Source organism: Leptopilina boulardi, unplaced genomic scaffold (genome assembly GCF_019393585.1).
Source record: "Leptopilina boulardi isolate dan_hultmark-lab unplaced genomic scaffold, ZJU_Lbou_2.1 LbouV2_330, whole genome shotgun sequence".
Classification (NCBI taxonomy): domain Eukaryota; kingdom Metazoa; phylum Arthropoda; class Insecta; order Hymenoptera; family Figitidae; genus Leptopilina; species Leptopilina boulardi.
This window is the reverse complement of record NW_026137897.1, coordinates 1,225,336-1,238,806: the sequence shown is the minus strand read 5'-3', so window position 1 is coordinate 1,238,806 and position 13,471 is coordinate 1,225,336. Positions and strand designations below refer to the sequence as shown.

General features: G+C 25.7%; 2 protein-coding genes across 6 annotated transcripts in view; both read right to left on the bottom strand.

Annotated features, from left to right (window-relative positions):
• The window catches only part of LOC127285210 (ecdysone-induced protein 74EF), a 267,455-nt gene that overhangs the window by 147,755 nt on the left and 106,229 nt on the right, over positions 1 to 13,471 (bottom strand). The gene's annotated exons all lie outside the window — the stretch shown is intronic.
• On the bottom strand, positions 8,785 to 10,782 carry LOC127285215 (KRAB-A domain-containing protein 2-like). Its single transcript, XM_051311102.1, has 2 exons — positions 10,332 to 10,782; positions 8,785 to 10,067 (listed from the first exon to the last, which is right to left on the bottom strand). Exons 1-2 carry the CDS (start codon positions 10,663 to 10,665, stop codon positions 9,298 to 9,300), a joined length of 1,104 nt encoding a protein of 367 aa, XP_051167059.1. The 5' UTR covers positions 10,666 to 10,782; the 3' UTR covers positions 8,785 to 9,297.

Here is a 13,471-nt window from a genome sequence, read left to right as displayed (position 1 = left end):
GTTACTGTGGCATTAGTTACTGTGGCATTAGTTACTGTGTCATTAGTTACTGTGGCACTAGTTACTGTGGCACTAGTTACTGCGGCATTAGTTACTATGGTAACAGTTAGTTACTGTGGCATTAGTTACTATGGCATTAGTTACTGCGGCATTAGTTACTGCGGCATTAGTTACTGCGGCATTAGTTACTGCGGCATTAGTTACTATGGTAACAGTTAGTTACTGTGGCACTAGTTACTGCGGCACTAGTTACTGCGGCACTAGTTACTGCAGCATTAGTTACTGCGGCATTAGTTACTGTGGTTTTAGTTACTGTGGCATTAGTTACTGTGGCACCCGTTACTATGGTAACAGGTAGTTACTATGGCAACTGTAGGAGTGTATGGCGGACTGACGGACAGACATCAAAGCGAAACTATAAGGCTTCCGGAACTGGTCCACGAAACCCAAAAAACTAATTGACATAGGATTAACTAAAAATTGTTGTTTTTAATGTCTAATGAAAAAAGAGGAAAAGTATATATATATATATCTGCTGACAGCAGTTTTCCTTGTGATCGTCGTCGTCGTTGTCGTCGTCTTGAGCAATAAGCGTGTTTTAGTTTACTTTACCGATCCGCACATGAAGGTGCGGCATCGTGTCGATGTCGGTACATTATAACCTTAATTAAATGCAAGCTCCACGCCGCGCACACACATACGATGCTATCGCGCAATTTAAGAAAAGGAAAAGCGATCTCTGTTCGAGGCAAACAAGCGCCCAACTTGTGATGTATATACATATATATATATATATATATATATATATATATATATATATATATATATATATATATATATAACGCGCTCCTTATGCAGGAAGTTTGCTTCGTGTCAGGACGTGGCTTATTTTCACGTATTTATTACGTTATACATATATATATATATATAGTCACGCAGCACGTTTTCAAAAATTTATATATTCCTAGTGTCATTCATTTTTAAATATTCTTGGGAATTTTTTTTTCTCTATATGTTTAATTTGTTTCTTTTTAGTAATTATTATAACGATTTTATCTTTTAATCATATAGGGATCAATAACAATTTTTTTTCTAATTAAGGATTTAACCAAAAAAGGAAAAAAAAAAAAATTCTATATATAATAATTTTAAGAATTTTGTAACACTATGAAGTTTTTAATAATTTTGTAACAGAGAAAAATGAAAATAGAAATTATAGATGTTTTGCTAAATGGAAATTCTGCTATATGGATAAATTCTACTTAATCGTTATTCTATTAAGCAAAAATACTGTTAAATGAAAATTTTGCTGAATAGAAATGCAGTTAAATGGAAATTATGCTAAATAGAAATGCAGTTAAATGTAAATTCTGCTAAATGGAAATGCTGCTAAATGGAAATTCTGCTGAATAGAAATGCTGTTAAATGGAAATTCCGCTAAATAGAAATTCTGTTAAATGGAAATTCTGCTAAACAGAAATGCTGCTAAATGGAAATTCCGCTAAATAAAAATTCTATTAAATGGAAATTCTGCTAAATAGAAATGCTGCTAAATGGAAATTCCACTGTAAGAAAATTCTACTAAATGGTATAATTCCGTTAAGTAGAAATTCTGTTAAATAGAAATTCTGCTAAATGGAAATTCTGCTAAATAGAAATTCTGCTAAATAGAAATTCTGCTAAATAAAAATTTCTGCTACGGAAAAATTTCACCCAATACTAATTCCGTTAAATTAAAAATTTTGCTAAAAACAAATTTCCTAAATAAAAATTCTATTAAAATATTATCAAAACTATAAAAGTTATACAATTTCAGTTATATTGTAAAGAAATTTAATTTCAAAATTCTGTCATACTTTTTAGTTTTAACCTAATTTAAAATTTATTACTACTCTTTTTTTTAATCAACAATAAAATGACAAAATTAGTTTAAAAAAAAGAAATCAATGTCACTTTTTCTAAATTGAACAAAATTTCCTCTTAATTCAATTTCCTAATGTTTTTCGAGTGTGGGAATTTGTTTTTTTTTCAAGTGAATGGAAAATTAGTATATATATATATATATATATATATATATATATATATATATATGTTCTTGAAACCCGTGTACCGCTTTCACGGAATTAACATTATACATGCGGAAACTTTGGCAATCGAACCTTCTCTTTCAGGGTCGCGAGAGTGGTATGGCTATCGCTACGGAAACGTTTTCGTTTGGTGTATGTCGTGTGCCTATATATTAAATATCCGCGCGCTAGTACATTCCACGCACTCCCACGCGGCGCTCAATTACAGGTCGTGACATTAATGTATTCATGTACTTTTTTTTTTTTTTTGTTCTTCCCTCCTCTTCACTTTTTTTTCTCCCTCGATCATTTTTTTTTTCAGAAAAGTTTCTAGAAATAAAAGACTGTGAAATATAAAGCATATAATAGCTCCTCTTTCTCTCTCTCTCTCTCTCTCTTTCTCTCAGTCTGCATATAAAATTGTCAAGGAAGAATATAATTTCACTGTCTCTCAATTGTCATATATAACTGAACATGACGACACTACAAGAAAGGAAACAACAGAAAAGGAGTAAACGAGACAAAAATAATATATATATATATATATATATAAATTGACAAAAACCAGGAAACAAGTGCATTAAAGAATATTATCATGACAATGTGAAAAAAATAGTTTTCAATTTAAAAAAATTTTTTGAAATTCAATTTAAATACTTTTTTTTCGATATTATTCTAAATGTAGTTTCAATTTTTATTTGAAATCAATCGATTTTTATTATTCTAGTCATACACTGAAAACAAAATTTATTTGATTCAAAAAAGCGGTTACTTTTTACTATTATCAAAAAAAAAAAAAAAAAAAAATTTATTTGTATCAAATAAATATTGTTTCCTATCAAATAAATACTTATTTTTATCAAATAATTATTATTTGACTCAATTAAATTGTATTTGTTATAAATAAAAATTATTAGTTCAAATAAATTTTATTTAATTCAAATAAAAATTATTTGGTTCAAGTATAAATATTTATTTGATGTCAAGTATAATCAAGTATTTGAATTAAATAAATTTTTTTACAATATAGTATAGCGTGGCGCATATCTCATACAAATTATTAATTAAAATTTTCATTTTAAATTATTAAATTATAATAATAATTATTATTATTTCATTTTAATTATTTTTTACACGAATTTGTATTTTTCGTATTAAAATTTAACAAAATTTCCTTTTTTTAAACAAATGTATTTGCCGAATTTTTATTTATCTCAAAATGCAAATGGCAATCAATTTCGGCGCGAATTTTAAAATCCACCAATCAAATAATTGTCAAGAAAATTGTGATTAGTGGATTTTTAAATTCGCGCCGAAATTGATTGTTCGTTCGGTCATTTGCAATTTCGGACAAATAAAAATTCGCGGCGTTGTAAAAATTCTACCAAAATAAAAATTATATCTAAAAATTCTGAAAAATTGTGTAAAAAAAAAAGTAAATTCGAACAATTAATTCGAAAAATGTGAAAATTCATCTAAAAATTAATTATATATCTATAATCAAAAACAGTTGAAAATAAAAATTCTAAATTGTAATTAATAATTTTTTTATCCGCGTTAAAAATAAAATCTCTAAATTATTGCTGTTTTGTTTTCTATATGAAACCGGTGGGAAAATAAGTTGTGGATTGGCAAATTGCACGAATTGCTGGTGAATTACGTCATGCAAATTGCACACATAGTGGGGTCTTGAAGTATTTTGTAAGGAATAAATAAAGCCAGATGTTTTTACTTAAGAGTCGGATATACGGCTTCCGAAAATGGAGCACTGGCATTAATTAGTGTGTTGCGACAGTATAGAGTAAACGTTACTACCGGTATCTTTTTTTTTTTTTTAAACAGGATAATGAAATTCACACTTTCTGACATAAATAATAATAATAATGAAAATTAAGAATCTCTAGATTTTGACGAATTTTTTTTTTTAACAGAATTTCTCTAAATTTTTATTTAAGCGAATTTTTATCGAAATTACAACAAACATAATCAATTAAAAAAGAATTTCGACGGCAATTTTCAAATTTATTTTTATTACAAAGAATTTTTAATTAAGTAGAATTCGAAATTTTATTTACATTTCTGAAAAATGGCAAATGTCCGAAATGACCGAACAAACATTAACCTACAAAAATAAATTTTGGCGCCAATTTTCTAAGCAGAATTTATCAGGAAACTTATTGTGATTAGTCAATTTTAAAATTGGCGCCAATATCTGTTTGTAGGTTATGTTTGTTCGGTTATTTGTAATTGCGGACCAAATTTAAAATCAAATAAACAGAATTTTGGCGCCAATTTTAATTTTATTTTTACAAAACGGCGAATGTCCGAAATTACAAATAATCGAACAAACATAACCTACAAGCATTATATTGGCGTAAATTTAAAAATCAGAAATAATTAAGAAACTTGTGATTGGTCAATTTTAAAATTGGCGCCAATATCTGCTTGTAGGTTATGTTTGTTCGGTGATTTGTAATTTCAGTCATTCGCCGTTTTTCAGAATTGTAAATAAACTTACGGATTCTGCAAAATTAAGATTAGAATACTTTGAAATAAAAATAAAATTAAAATTAGCGTCGAAATTCATTGGTTATGTTTATTCGATTTTAAATTTGGTCCGAAATTACAAATAACCAAACAGTAGCCTAATAGTTTTACGTGCGAGATCTCCCTGTACAGGTATCAAATAACCAAACTAACATAACCTACAAACAGATATTGGCGCCAATTTAAAAATCAAACATTCTCAAAACACTTTTGATTACCCAATTTTAAAATTCCCGCCAATATCTTGTTGCAGGTTATGTTTGTTTGGTCATTCGACATTTTTCAGAATTGTAATTAAAATTTTAGATTCTTTTAAATTGAAAAGAAAAACAAATAAATTAATAAAAAGAGAAAATTTGGCTAAAAATGAAAATTCAATGTTAAAATAAAAAATCGTTGGCCTAAAAATTGTGTTAAATAAAAATCCGTATATTTGGTCTCTCGCAAGTGTCTTATAAAATACAAATCGAGCTACAGCGATTAAATATACGTGTATATAGAGAGGTTCATGACTGTATGTATATACGCGAGGAGACAGGGCTCACAGGTTAGCCTCGGCCCACATCGGTATAACACTTTCACTGACGTAACACTTCACTCTAAACTGTTGCGTTGCCTTCCCCTCCAACGCGATTATATACAAAACCCTCTTCTTATTGCATGTTACTGTCCAATATATCACGCACCTGTACAATTTCTCATCTTCACTTCCCAAAATATTGTCGGGAATCATTTTTTTTTTTTTTTTTTTTTTTTTTTCAATATACAAACATTATTGTGACACACTGCGAGAAATATTTCTCTCTCTCTCTCGTTTAGATAATTATTATTATTAATAATTTATATTACTACTATTATTATTATTATTATTATTATTATTATTATTATTATTATTAATATTATTATTATTAAAATTAATTAATTTATTTTAATTATGAATTTAATTAAAAATTTGTAATTACGAATTTAGTTAAAAATTTATAATTAATACAAATTTTTATATTTTTTTAAAATTTTTGTGTCAAAGTAAAAAATTTTTATATCTTTTGTTTTTGCAATTAAATTAGACCTAAAAAAAATTTTTTTTTTCATTCTGAAAATTGTATATTCAATCAAATGTGATTTGAATATTATTGTAATTTAAAATTAAATCCATTATACTTCCAAAATTCTTTTTGTAAATTCCAAACCAAGTGTTTTAATTATTCTAATAATATATCGTGATTGAGATTTCCATTATTGAAAATTACAATACTTTATATTTAATTGGAAATATTAAAAAAAAATATATATAAAAAAGAAATTTTAATTTTTTTTCTATACTAATAAAAAAAAGGTTGATTCAAATAATCGGTTACTTGACTATTATCAAATAAATAATGCACATAAATAAATATTTTTTTGTATTAAATAATTATTATTTAATTAAATGAAAATTATTTCAATTAAATGAAAATTATTTCAATCAAATGAAAATTATTTCAATAAAATGGAAATTATTTCAATCAAATGAAAATTATTTCAATTAAATCAAAATTATTTCAATTAAATGGTATATTTAAATACAGAAATAATTGATTCAAATATAAAATTATTTATTTAATTCAACTATAAAAATTATTTGCTCCAAGTAAATATTTACTAATAGTTAAATAAGCAGGTATTTGAATTAAACACGAAAAAAAAATTTCACCTGAAACATATGATAAGTTTCATTGGAACAACGATATGTTTTACTAAAACAGCGAAAGTTTTCGCTATTCTAAAGAAACAAATTGCTATTTCAGATAAAAATTTTTTTACATGAATAATTCTTATTTCTATATGCAAAAAAAAATTTAAATTAACAAATTTAAAAAAAAAATGACACAATCTTTCACCAAAACTATTGGATTATATTCAATATTAAAAATGAAAAATTAATTCAATTACTATTTAAAATAAAATACCGTGAAAGCGCGCGCGGTTACTTAATAAAATTTTCAACAATTCCTGTAAATTTACTATATATTTTCAATTATAATTAATTCATGATTCAATTTATCAGTCTGTATATAAATATATAAATGTATATATATATTTCTATATTATAACATTCAGACATTTAAAAAAAAAAAAAAAAGAAAAAAAAATCCAGACAGTGTAATTGCCTCGGAATAAAGTGGGACGCGTTGATAATATAGATTATATAGAATAACAAATTTAAAGCTCGAAAATAGAACTTAATCAAATTAGCCGACTTATTCATTGTAACATATAGATATATATACTCGGAAGCATTATTCTCTATAAATTGAATTCAGTGACCTCTTTTTTTCTATACAAAAAAGAAAAAAAAAAAAAAGAAAAAAAATATATTTAAATTCAAATAAATTCGAATTTTTTTTAATATACTAAACATATCTATATATTTTTAAAGAAAAAAAAAAAATTTTTTTTTTTATTTTTACTTATTTTTTAAATAATTAAAATTACTGTTCCTATCTCAGTTAATGCAAAAATTAATTTTCCTTGGAAAAAAAAGTTTTCCTTTTTTAAGAAAAAAAAATGTATTATTTTTTAAGATAAAAAAAATTATTTTTTATTATTACAAAATGAAAAAAAAAATTTAATTGATTCAAATAATCGGTTACTTGACTATTATCAAATAAATATTTACTTGAAACAAATAACTTCTGTATTTAAAACAAATACCATTTAATTGACTCAAATAATAATTATTTAATAAAAAAAAAAAAAAATATTTACATAATACGAATAAATATTTATTTGATACAAATAAATTTTTTTTCAGTATAATAATAATTATTATTTTTTGGTTTTAATAACAATAATAATGATAATAATAATAATAATAATAATAATAATTATTATTATTATTTTTATTATTATTATTATTATTATTATTATTATTATTGTTAATTATTATAATTATTAATAATAGTAATAATAATAATAATAATAATAATAATAATTATTATTATTATTATTATTATTTATTATTATTTCTGAATCTATTCAGAAATGAAATTACAAAATTAATTAATTTTAAATTGACTTAAATAATTTTTACATTAATAATTAAAATTTAAATTAAATTAAAATATTTGAAATAATTTAATACACCCAGAGAAATATTTTATTTGAATCAAATCAAATATATTTCAGTTAATAAATAAACGTCTATTTGTCTCAGAACCAACTTATGTATTTGGCGCGTAAATCAAAATTTTTTTTTGTCATAAATAAATTTTTTTTTTTTGGCTCAAATAAATTTTTTTATTCAAATGAAATAAAATTTATTTGCAATAAATAAATAAATAAAATTGTAGGTTTGGAAACAAATATATTATTTCTCTGAGTGTATAATATATAATAAATAATTAATATAATAAATAATTAGTAAAATAAATAATTAGTAAAAAAATAATTAGTAAAATAAATAATTAGTAAAAAAAATAATTAGTAAAATAAATAATTAGTAAAATAAATAAATAATTAATATAATAATAATAATGATTATTATTATAATTATTTTTATAAATAAAAAAAATTTTTAATTAACAAAAGAAAAAAAATGAAAAAATGTAAAAAAAAGAGGAAAAGAGAAAAAAAAAGGTGTTCTGATTTGAAATCGATTTTCGAATTTTTTGTGATTAAATCTGCAACGAAGCGAGATCGATGATCTTCTCTCGCACCCGTAACCCAATTTCGGCCAATGAGATTCAAGCACGCGTGTCTCGACAAAACGCGTGTGTATATACACAGAGGTATTATAAGGAAACACATTGGATCGTGCAGCGATTCTCGTTGCGAAATTGTTTACTTGCTGTGTGTACCGGCTATAACATTATATAGAATAGGTATCAAGGATAAAGGATTACGCGCGCGCGGTCCTCGATATATATATATATATATGTTAGGCTCAAAAGCCGAAAACGGCCAATGGCCGAAAAAAACAGCCAAACCTAGTTTTGGCAAACGCATTTTTGCCAATACTAGTTGTGGACGTTTCACAACGGCCATTGGACGTTTTAAATTGACAAAACCAGTTTTGGCAAACAGAAATTTGCCAAAACTAGTTTTGGAAAACGCATTTTTGCCAAAAGTGGGTAAGGCATTTTTAATTATGACAAAAATTTAAACAATAAATTTTCCACACAAATTTTTCTCTTTTAGCAATGTATTTTTACACAAAAATCAATTTCTGTACAAAAAATAAGAACCTAAATTGTGAATTCGAATTTTAAGAACAATTTTCTTCATTGAAAAGATAAGAAAGAAACTGTTTAAATTTTATCAGACAAGTTTTCAAAAATTGTTTATGCTTAAATTTATTTATTTTTACATGCAGTGCTGGAGTGACACTTCGAGTTGCATTTCACGTTATTTGATAGACACTTACATCGAATATGGGTGCAATGTCTTAAACAATTGCAGAAAATAAAACCTTGTTTTGATCCTGAATCAAGTGCCGAAGCTTTTCTCAACGATAATGTCGTTGATGGAACATCTTCGGCTCTGATGAAGTTGGAATCAGCAGTAGTGAATTCGTTTCGAACATAACGTCGTTCTAATGTACCACTTCTGGTACCTAAACGATGAAGGCCATCGGAAGTAACTTCTTCGACTACTGCTAGCACGCTGCGAGCTGCAACTCTTCCCCTATCCACATCAGGAACCTTCACGACGACATTTGATCCAACAGGAACAGGTGATAATTTTTCATTGGATAGTGCAAGCATTTTTTCGGCTTGTTTTTGCAGTCCTCTTGCTCTTCTGTCTCAATTGCAGAATAAACCTCTGCCAACAATGGAGAATCACTCAATCCAATTTTCTGCGGACAGCCAAACATTGCTTCATATGGGCTAGTTTTAATTCCCGAATGAAGAACGCGATTTTTTTTGCTCTGAATGAAGCGTAATCCTTCTGACCAATGATTATTGTTGTTGTCAGCCATCCACGATATAAGCATATCCCTTACATCTTGATTGCTCCTTTCTACGGATCCCTGACTTTGCGAGTGGCGAGGTTTCCCGTGAACCATTTTTAATCCGTTCCAAATTTCTGCGAGACTTTCAATTAATTGGTTCCGAAATTCGCGTCCATTGTCGGATTGGAGAATATATGGTGCACCAAATATACAAAATATATCAACTAAGTGATATGCAACTTCCTTAGCGGTTTTCGTTTTTAAAGCCTTCAGCATGGTGAATTTTGTCAAATGGTCCTGGTAGTTTAGTATGAAGCGAAATTCGCCATCCTTTTCACTCTGCATGTCTATCAGATCCACTTGACATCTGCTATTCATTTGGCTGGATAAAATAGGGCGAACAACCAATCCGCGTTTTTTAGTTTTTTTCTTCAGTTGACACTCTTCACATAATGACAAATAAATATCAATTATATGCCTCGAAATATTGACGTATTTTTTTTTCAACTCGGCTTCCATAACTAAAAATAATTATTATGCATAAGTTATTTTTATTGATATTTACATATCATTTTTATTATAATAATTAATAATTATAATTATAATTTATAATAAATATTATTATAGTAATTATTTTTTATTTTATTAATATTTTTTATTCATGTTTAATCAACAAAATGTTAATTCAACTCCTAAGTATAAAATGATAAATAACTAATTCGTTCAAAACAATACAAATGTATGTCAATAACAAGTGTCAAAATTAGTATTTAAAATCTATTTACCTCTCGTTCTTTTGTGCTGTGTATCTGCATGAGCCTTGTCCAAAACGTGAAAATATTCCTCGACTTTGCAAAAATAACGTATTTCGCGATTTCCGTCTTCCTGCAGTTTCGTATTTTCAATCAATTTCTCTGTAGCACCAATATTAATTATGTCAAAGCGCTTTAATCGACGATAATGCTTGGTCGTCATGGGTTTTTTATTCCTATGTAAATCTTTCGCTTCTCTCACTTCAGATAAAATGGAGTTATACTTTTCAGTGGTGAACACTTTGTCAGGATTTAAATTTTTTAAATGCTGTTGCACTTTTTCGTCGAATTTACAAACTTTTTCCATTTTAATTAATTGACAGATACAGAGACTATAACGTTTCAGCGAATACTAATTTACCTTGTTGACAATTTCTGATTTCATACACAAAGACATCAATACAGAGAGGATATGCTAATTCTAAACACATTTTCTTCATACAAAGGTCTTCGTCATGATTTAAAATAAAATTAATTTAAACGGTTTTTGTCTGATAAAATTTAAACAGTTTCTTTCTTATCTTTTCAATGGAGAAAATTGTTCTTAAATTTTGAATTCACAATTTAGGTTCTTATTTTTTGTACAGAAATTGATTTTTGTGTAAAAATACATTGCTAAAAGAGAAAAATTTGTGTGGAAAATTTATTGTTTAAATTTTTGTCATAATTAAAAATGCCTCACCCAGTTTTGGCAAAAATGCGTTTGCCAAAACTAGTTTTGGCAAATTTCTGTTTGCCAAAACTGGTTTTGTCAATTTAAAACGTCCAATGGCCGTTGTGAAACGTCCACAACTAGTATTGGCAAAAATGCGTTTGCCAAAACTAGGTTTGGCTGTTTTTTTCGGCCATTGGCCGTTTTCGGCTTTTGAGCCTAACATATACACGAGAGCTTCGCAATAATACATTTAACATACGTTTAATGGGCGCGCGCGTTTGCTTATATACTTGCTCAATAAGAAGTCTACGAAATTTCCATGCGAAGTAGAGAGAAAAAAAAAAAAAATCTCAGTCTCAATATATATTATAAAATTCACATCAATCACATTTTTTTTTTTCTAAACAATAAATTTGCAACTGAATTTGGAGATATAATATATAAAAAATTTCTATTAATGGAAATTTATAAAAATTTATTTTAATATTTAAATTAGATGGAAAAAAATTGTTTACCAGGAACAGGGAAATGTTTCACTATAGTAATAAAAGTTTTATTTGTTTCAGTTAAATCTTTTGCTATATTCTAGTGAAATCTTTCGTTGTTTTAGGTAAATTTTTTTTTTCCTTGTATAATTATAAATTTTCTTTAGAAAAATTTCAAAAAATAAAATTAAAGAGGAAAAATTTTAATTTAAAATTTACCTAAAACAGCAATAGATTACGCTTAGAATAGCGAAAGATTTAATTGGAACAAAGGTAAAACTTTTGCTAGTATAGTGAAACGTTTCGCTGCTCCAAGTATAAATCTTTTCTTTTCCGTGTAATAAAATTTAAAATAAATATGTAAAATTTATAAAATTCTAATTATTATTTTATTTAATAATTATATAAATAAACAAAATTTCAATACTCAGTTACTTGAATATATTATCAAATAAATATTTACTTGAACAAAATAATTTTTATTTGAATCAAGTAAACTTTATTTTTTAAACTAATTTCTGTATTTGAAACAAAAATTCCATTTAATTGATTCAAATAATAATTATGATTCAAATAATAATTATGATACAAATAAATATTTATTTGATAAGTAAATATTTATTTTATAAAAGTAGATATTTATTTGATATAAGTAAATATTTATTTGATACGAATATTTATTTGTTAATAGTAAAGTAACCGAATATTTGTATTAAATAATTTTTTTTTTTTTTGGTGTAAAATTTAGTAAATTTCAAGAGAATATTTAGCAATTTTTTTTTTGCAACGCCTTGTAATTTTACAAGTTTAGGAAAATTTCAAAAAATAAAATTATATCTATAAAAAGAGGAAATATTTTAAAAACAGATTTAGCAATTTTTTTTTTTTTTGCAACACCTTGAAATTTTACGACAAATTAAATTCACTCTGTGAATGAAGAAATTGAAAGAATAGAAATTGTATTGTTATATTGTAATAAAATAAAAACTTCCTTTTCCTTTTGCAGAGATGTTTGAAATAAAAATAAAAAAAAAAAAAAAAAAAAAAAAAAAGTGGCGAATTTCAAGAAAGGAAAATAGTTTTACCGTAGATAGCGAAACTAGGATAAGTGTCGAATACAATAACAGGAAACATTCTTTATCTTTTCATGAATTGCGCAAGAAGTACATATATATATATAAAAAGAAATAGTTTTCGTCATTGTTTCAAGTGGGGCGATCTTTTCTCATTTTAAAGTTTTCCTCTTTTTTTTCTCTATATCTTTTATATATATATATATATATATATATATATTATTACACTATATTCATTGCCTAGGTCAGTTTTGGCTAAACGCCGCAAATTCAATATAAATATAAACTCGTATTTATATACGCTTCGATATGTTTTGTACATATATATACATATAAAAAAAGCAAAAGACGAGTTATGACAGAGAAGATTGATTTTCCAGGGGTTGCTTTCAGTTTATTCAGCCACCCGCGATGACTCTCGCATATAGTCAAAGTGAGAGTCGCTCGAGAACTAACCAAAAGGGGAAAAAATCAAAGCAGAAGCACGTTCAAAAATATATGACACCCCTAATTCTCTCAACACTCGTCTGTATTTTATTTTCAAAGCGAGCACCAAAAAAAAAAAAAAAAAAAACAAAAACAAAATTTTAAATATTATGGGAAAGAATCGAAAACGAATTTCCCTGACTTGTCATTCATATTATTTTTTTCCTGCATTTTCAAATTTTTCATTTGTCCAGAAAAAAAATTTCTTTGCTTTAAAGAAACCAATTTCTTTGATTCAAATAATTTTTTTTTGGTTTAAAGAAACCAATTTCTTTGACTTAAAGAAACTAATTTCTTTGATTCAAATATATTTTCTTTAAATTAATGAAACCAATTTCTTTGATTCAAATATATTTTCTTTAGATTAATGAAACCAATTTCTTTGACTTAAAGAAACCAATTTCTTTGATTCGA

Coding starts and splice junctions, on each gene's coding strand:
- LOC127285215 (XM_051311102.1), bottom strand. CDS start 10,665: ATGGAAAAAGTTTGTAAATTCGACGAAAAAGTGCAACAGCATTTAAAA. Junction 10,068..10,331: donor ACAGCACAAAAGAACGAGAG/GTAAATAGATTT, acceptor AATTATTTTTAG/TTATGGAAGCCGAGTTGAAA.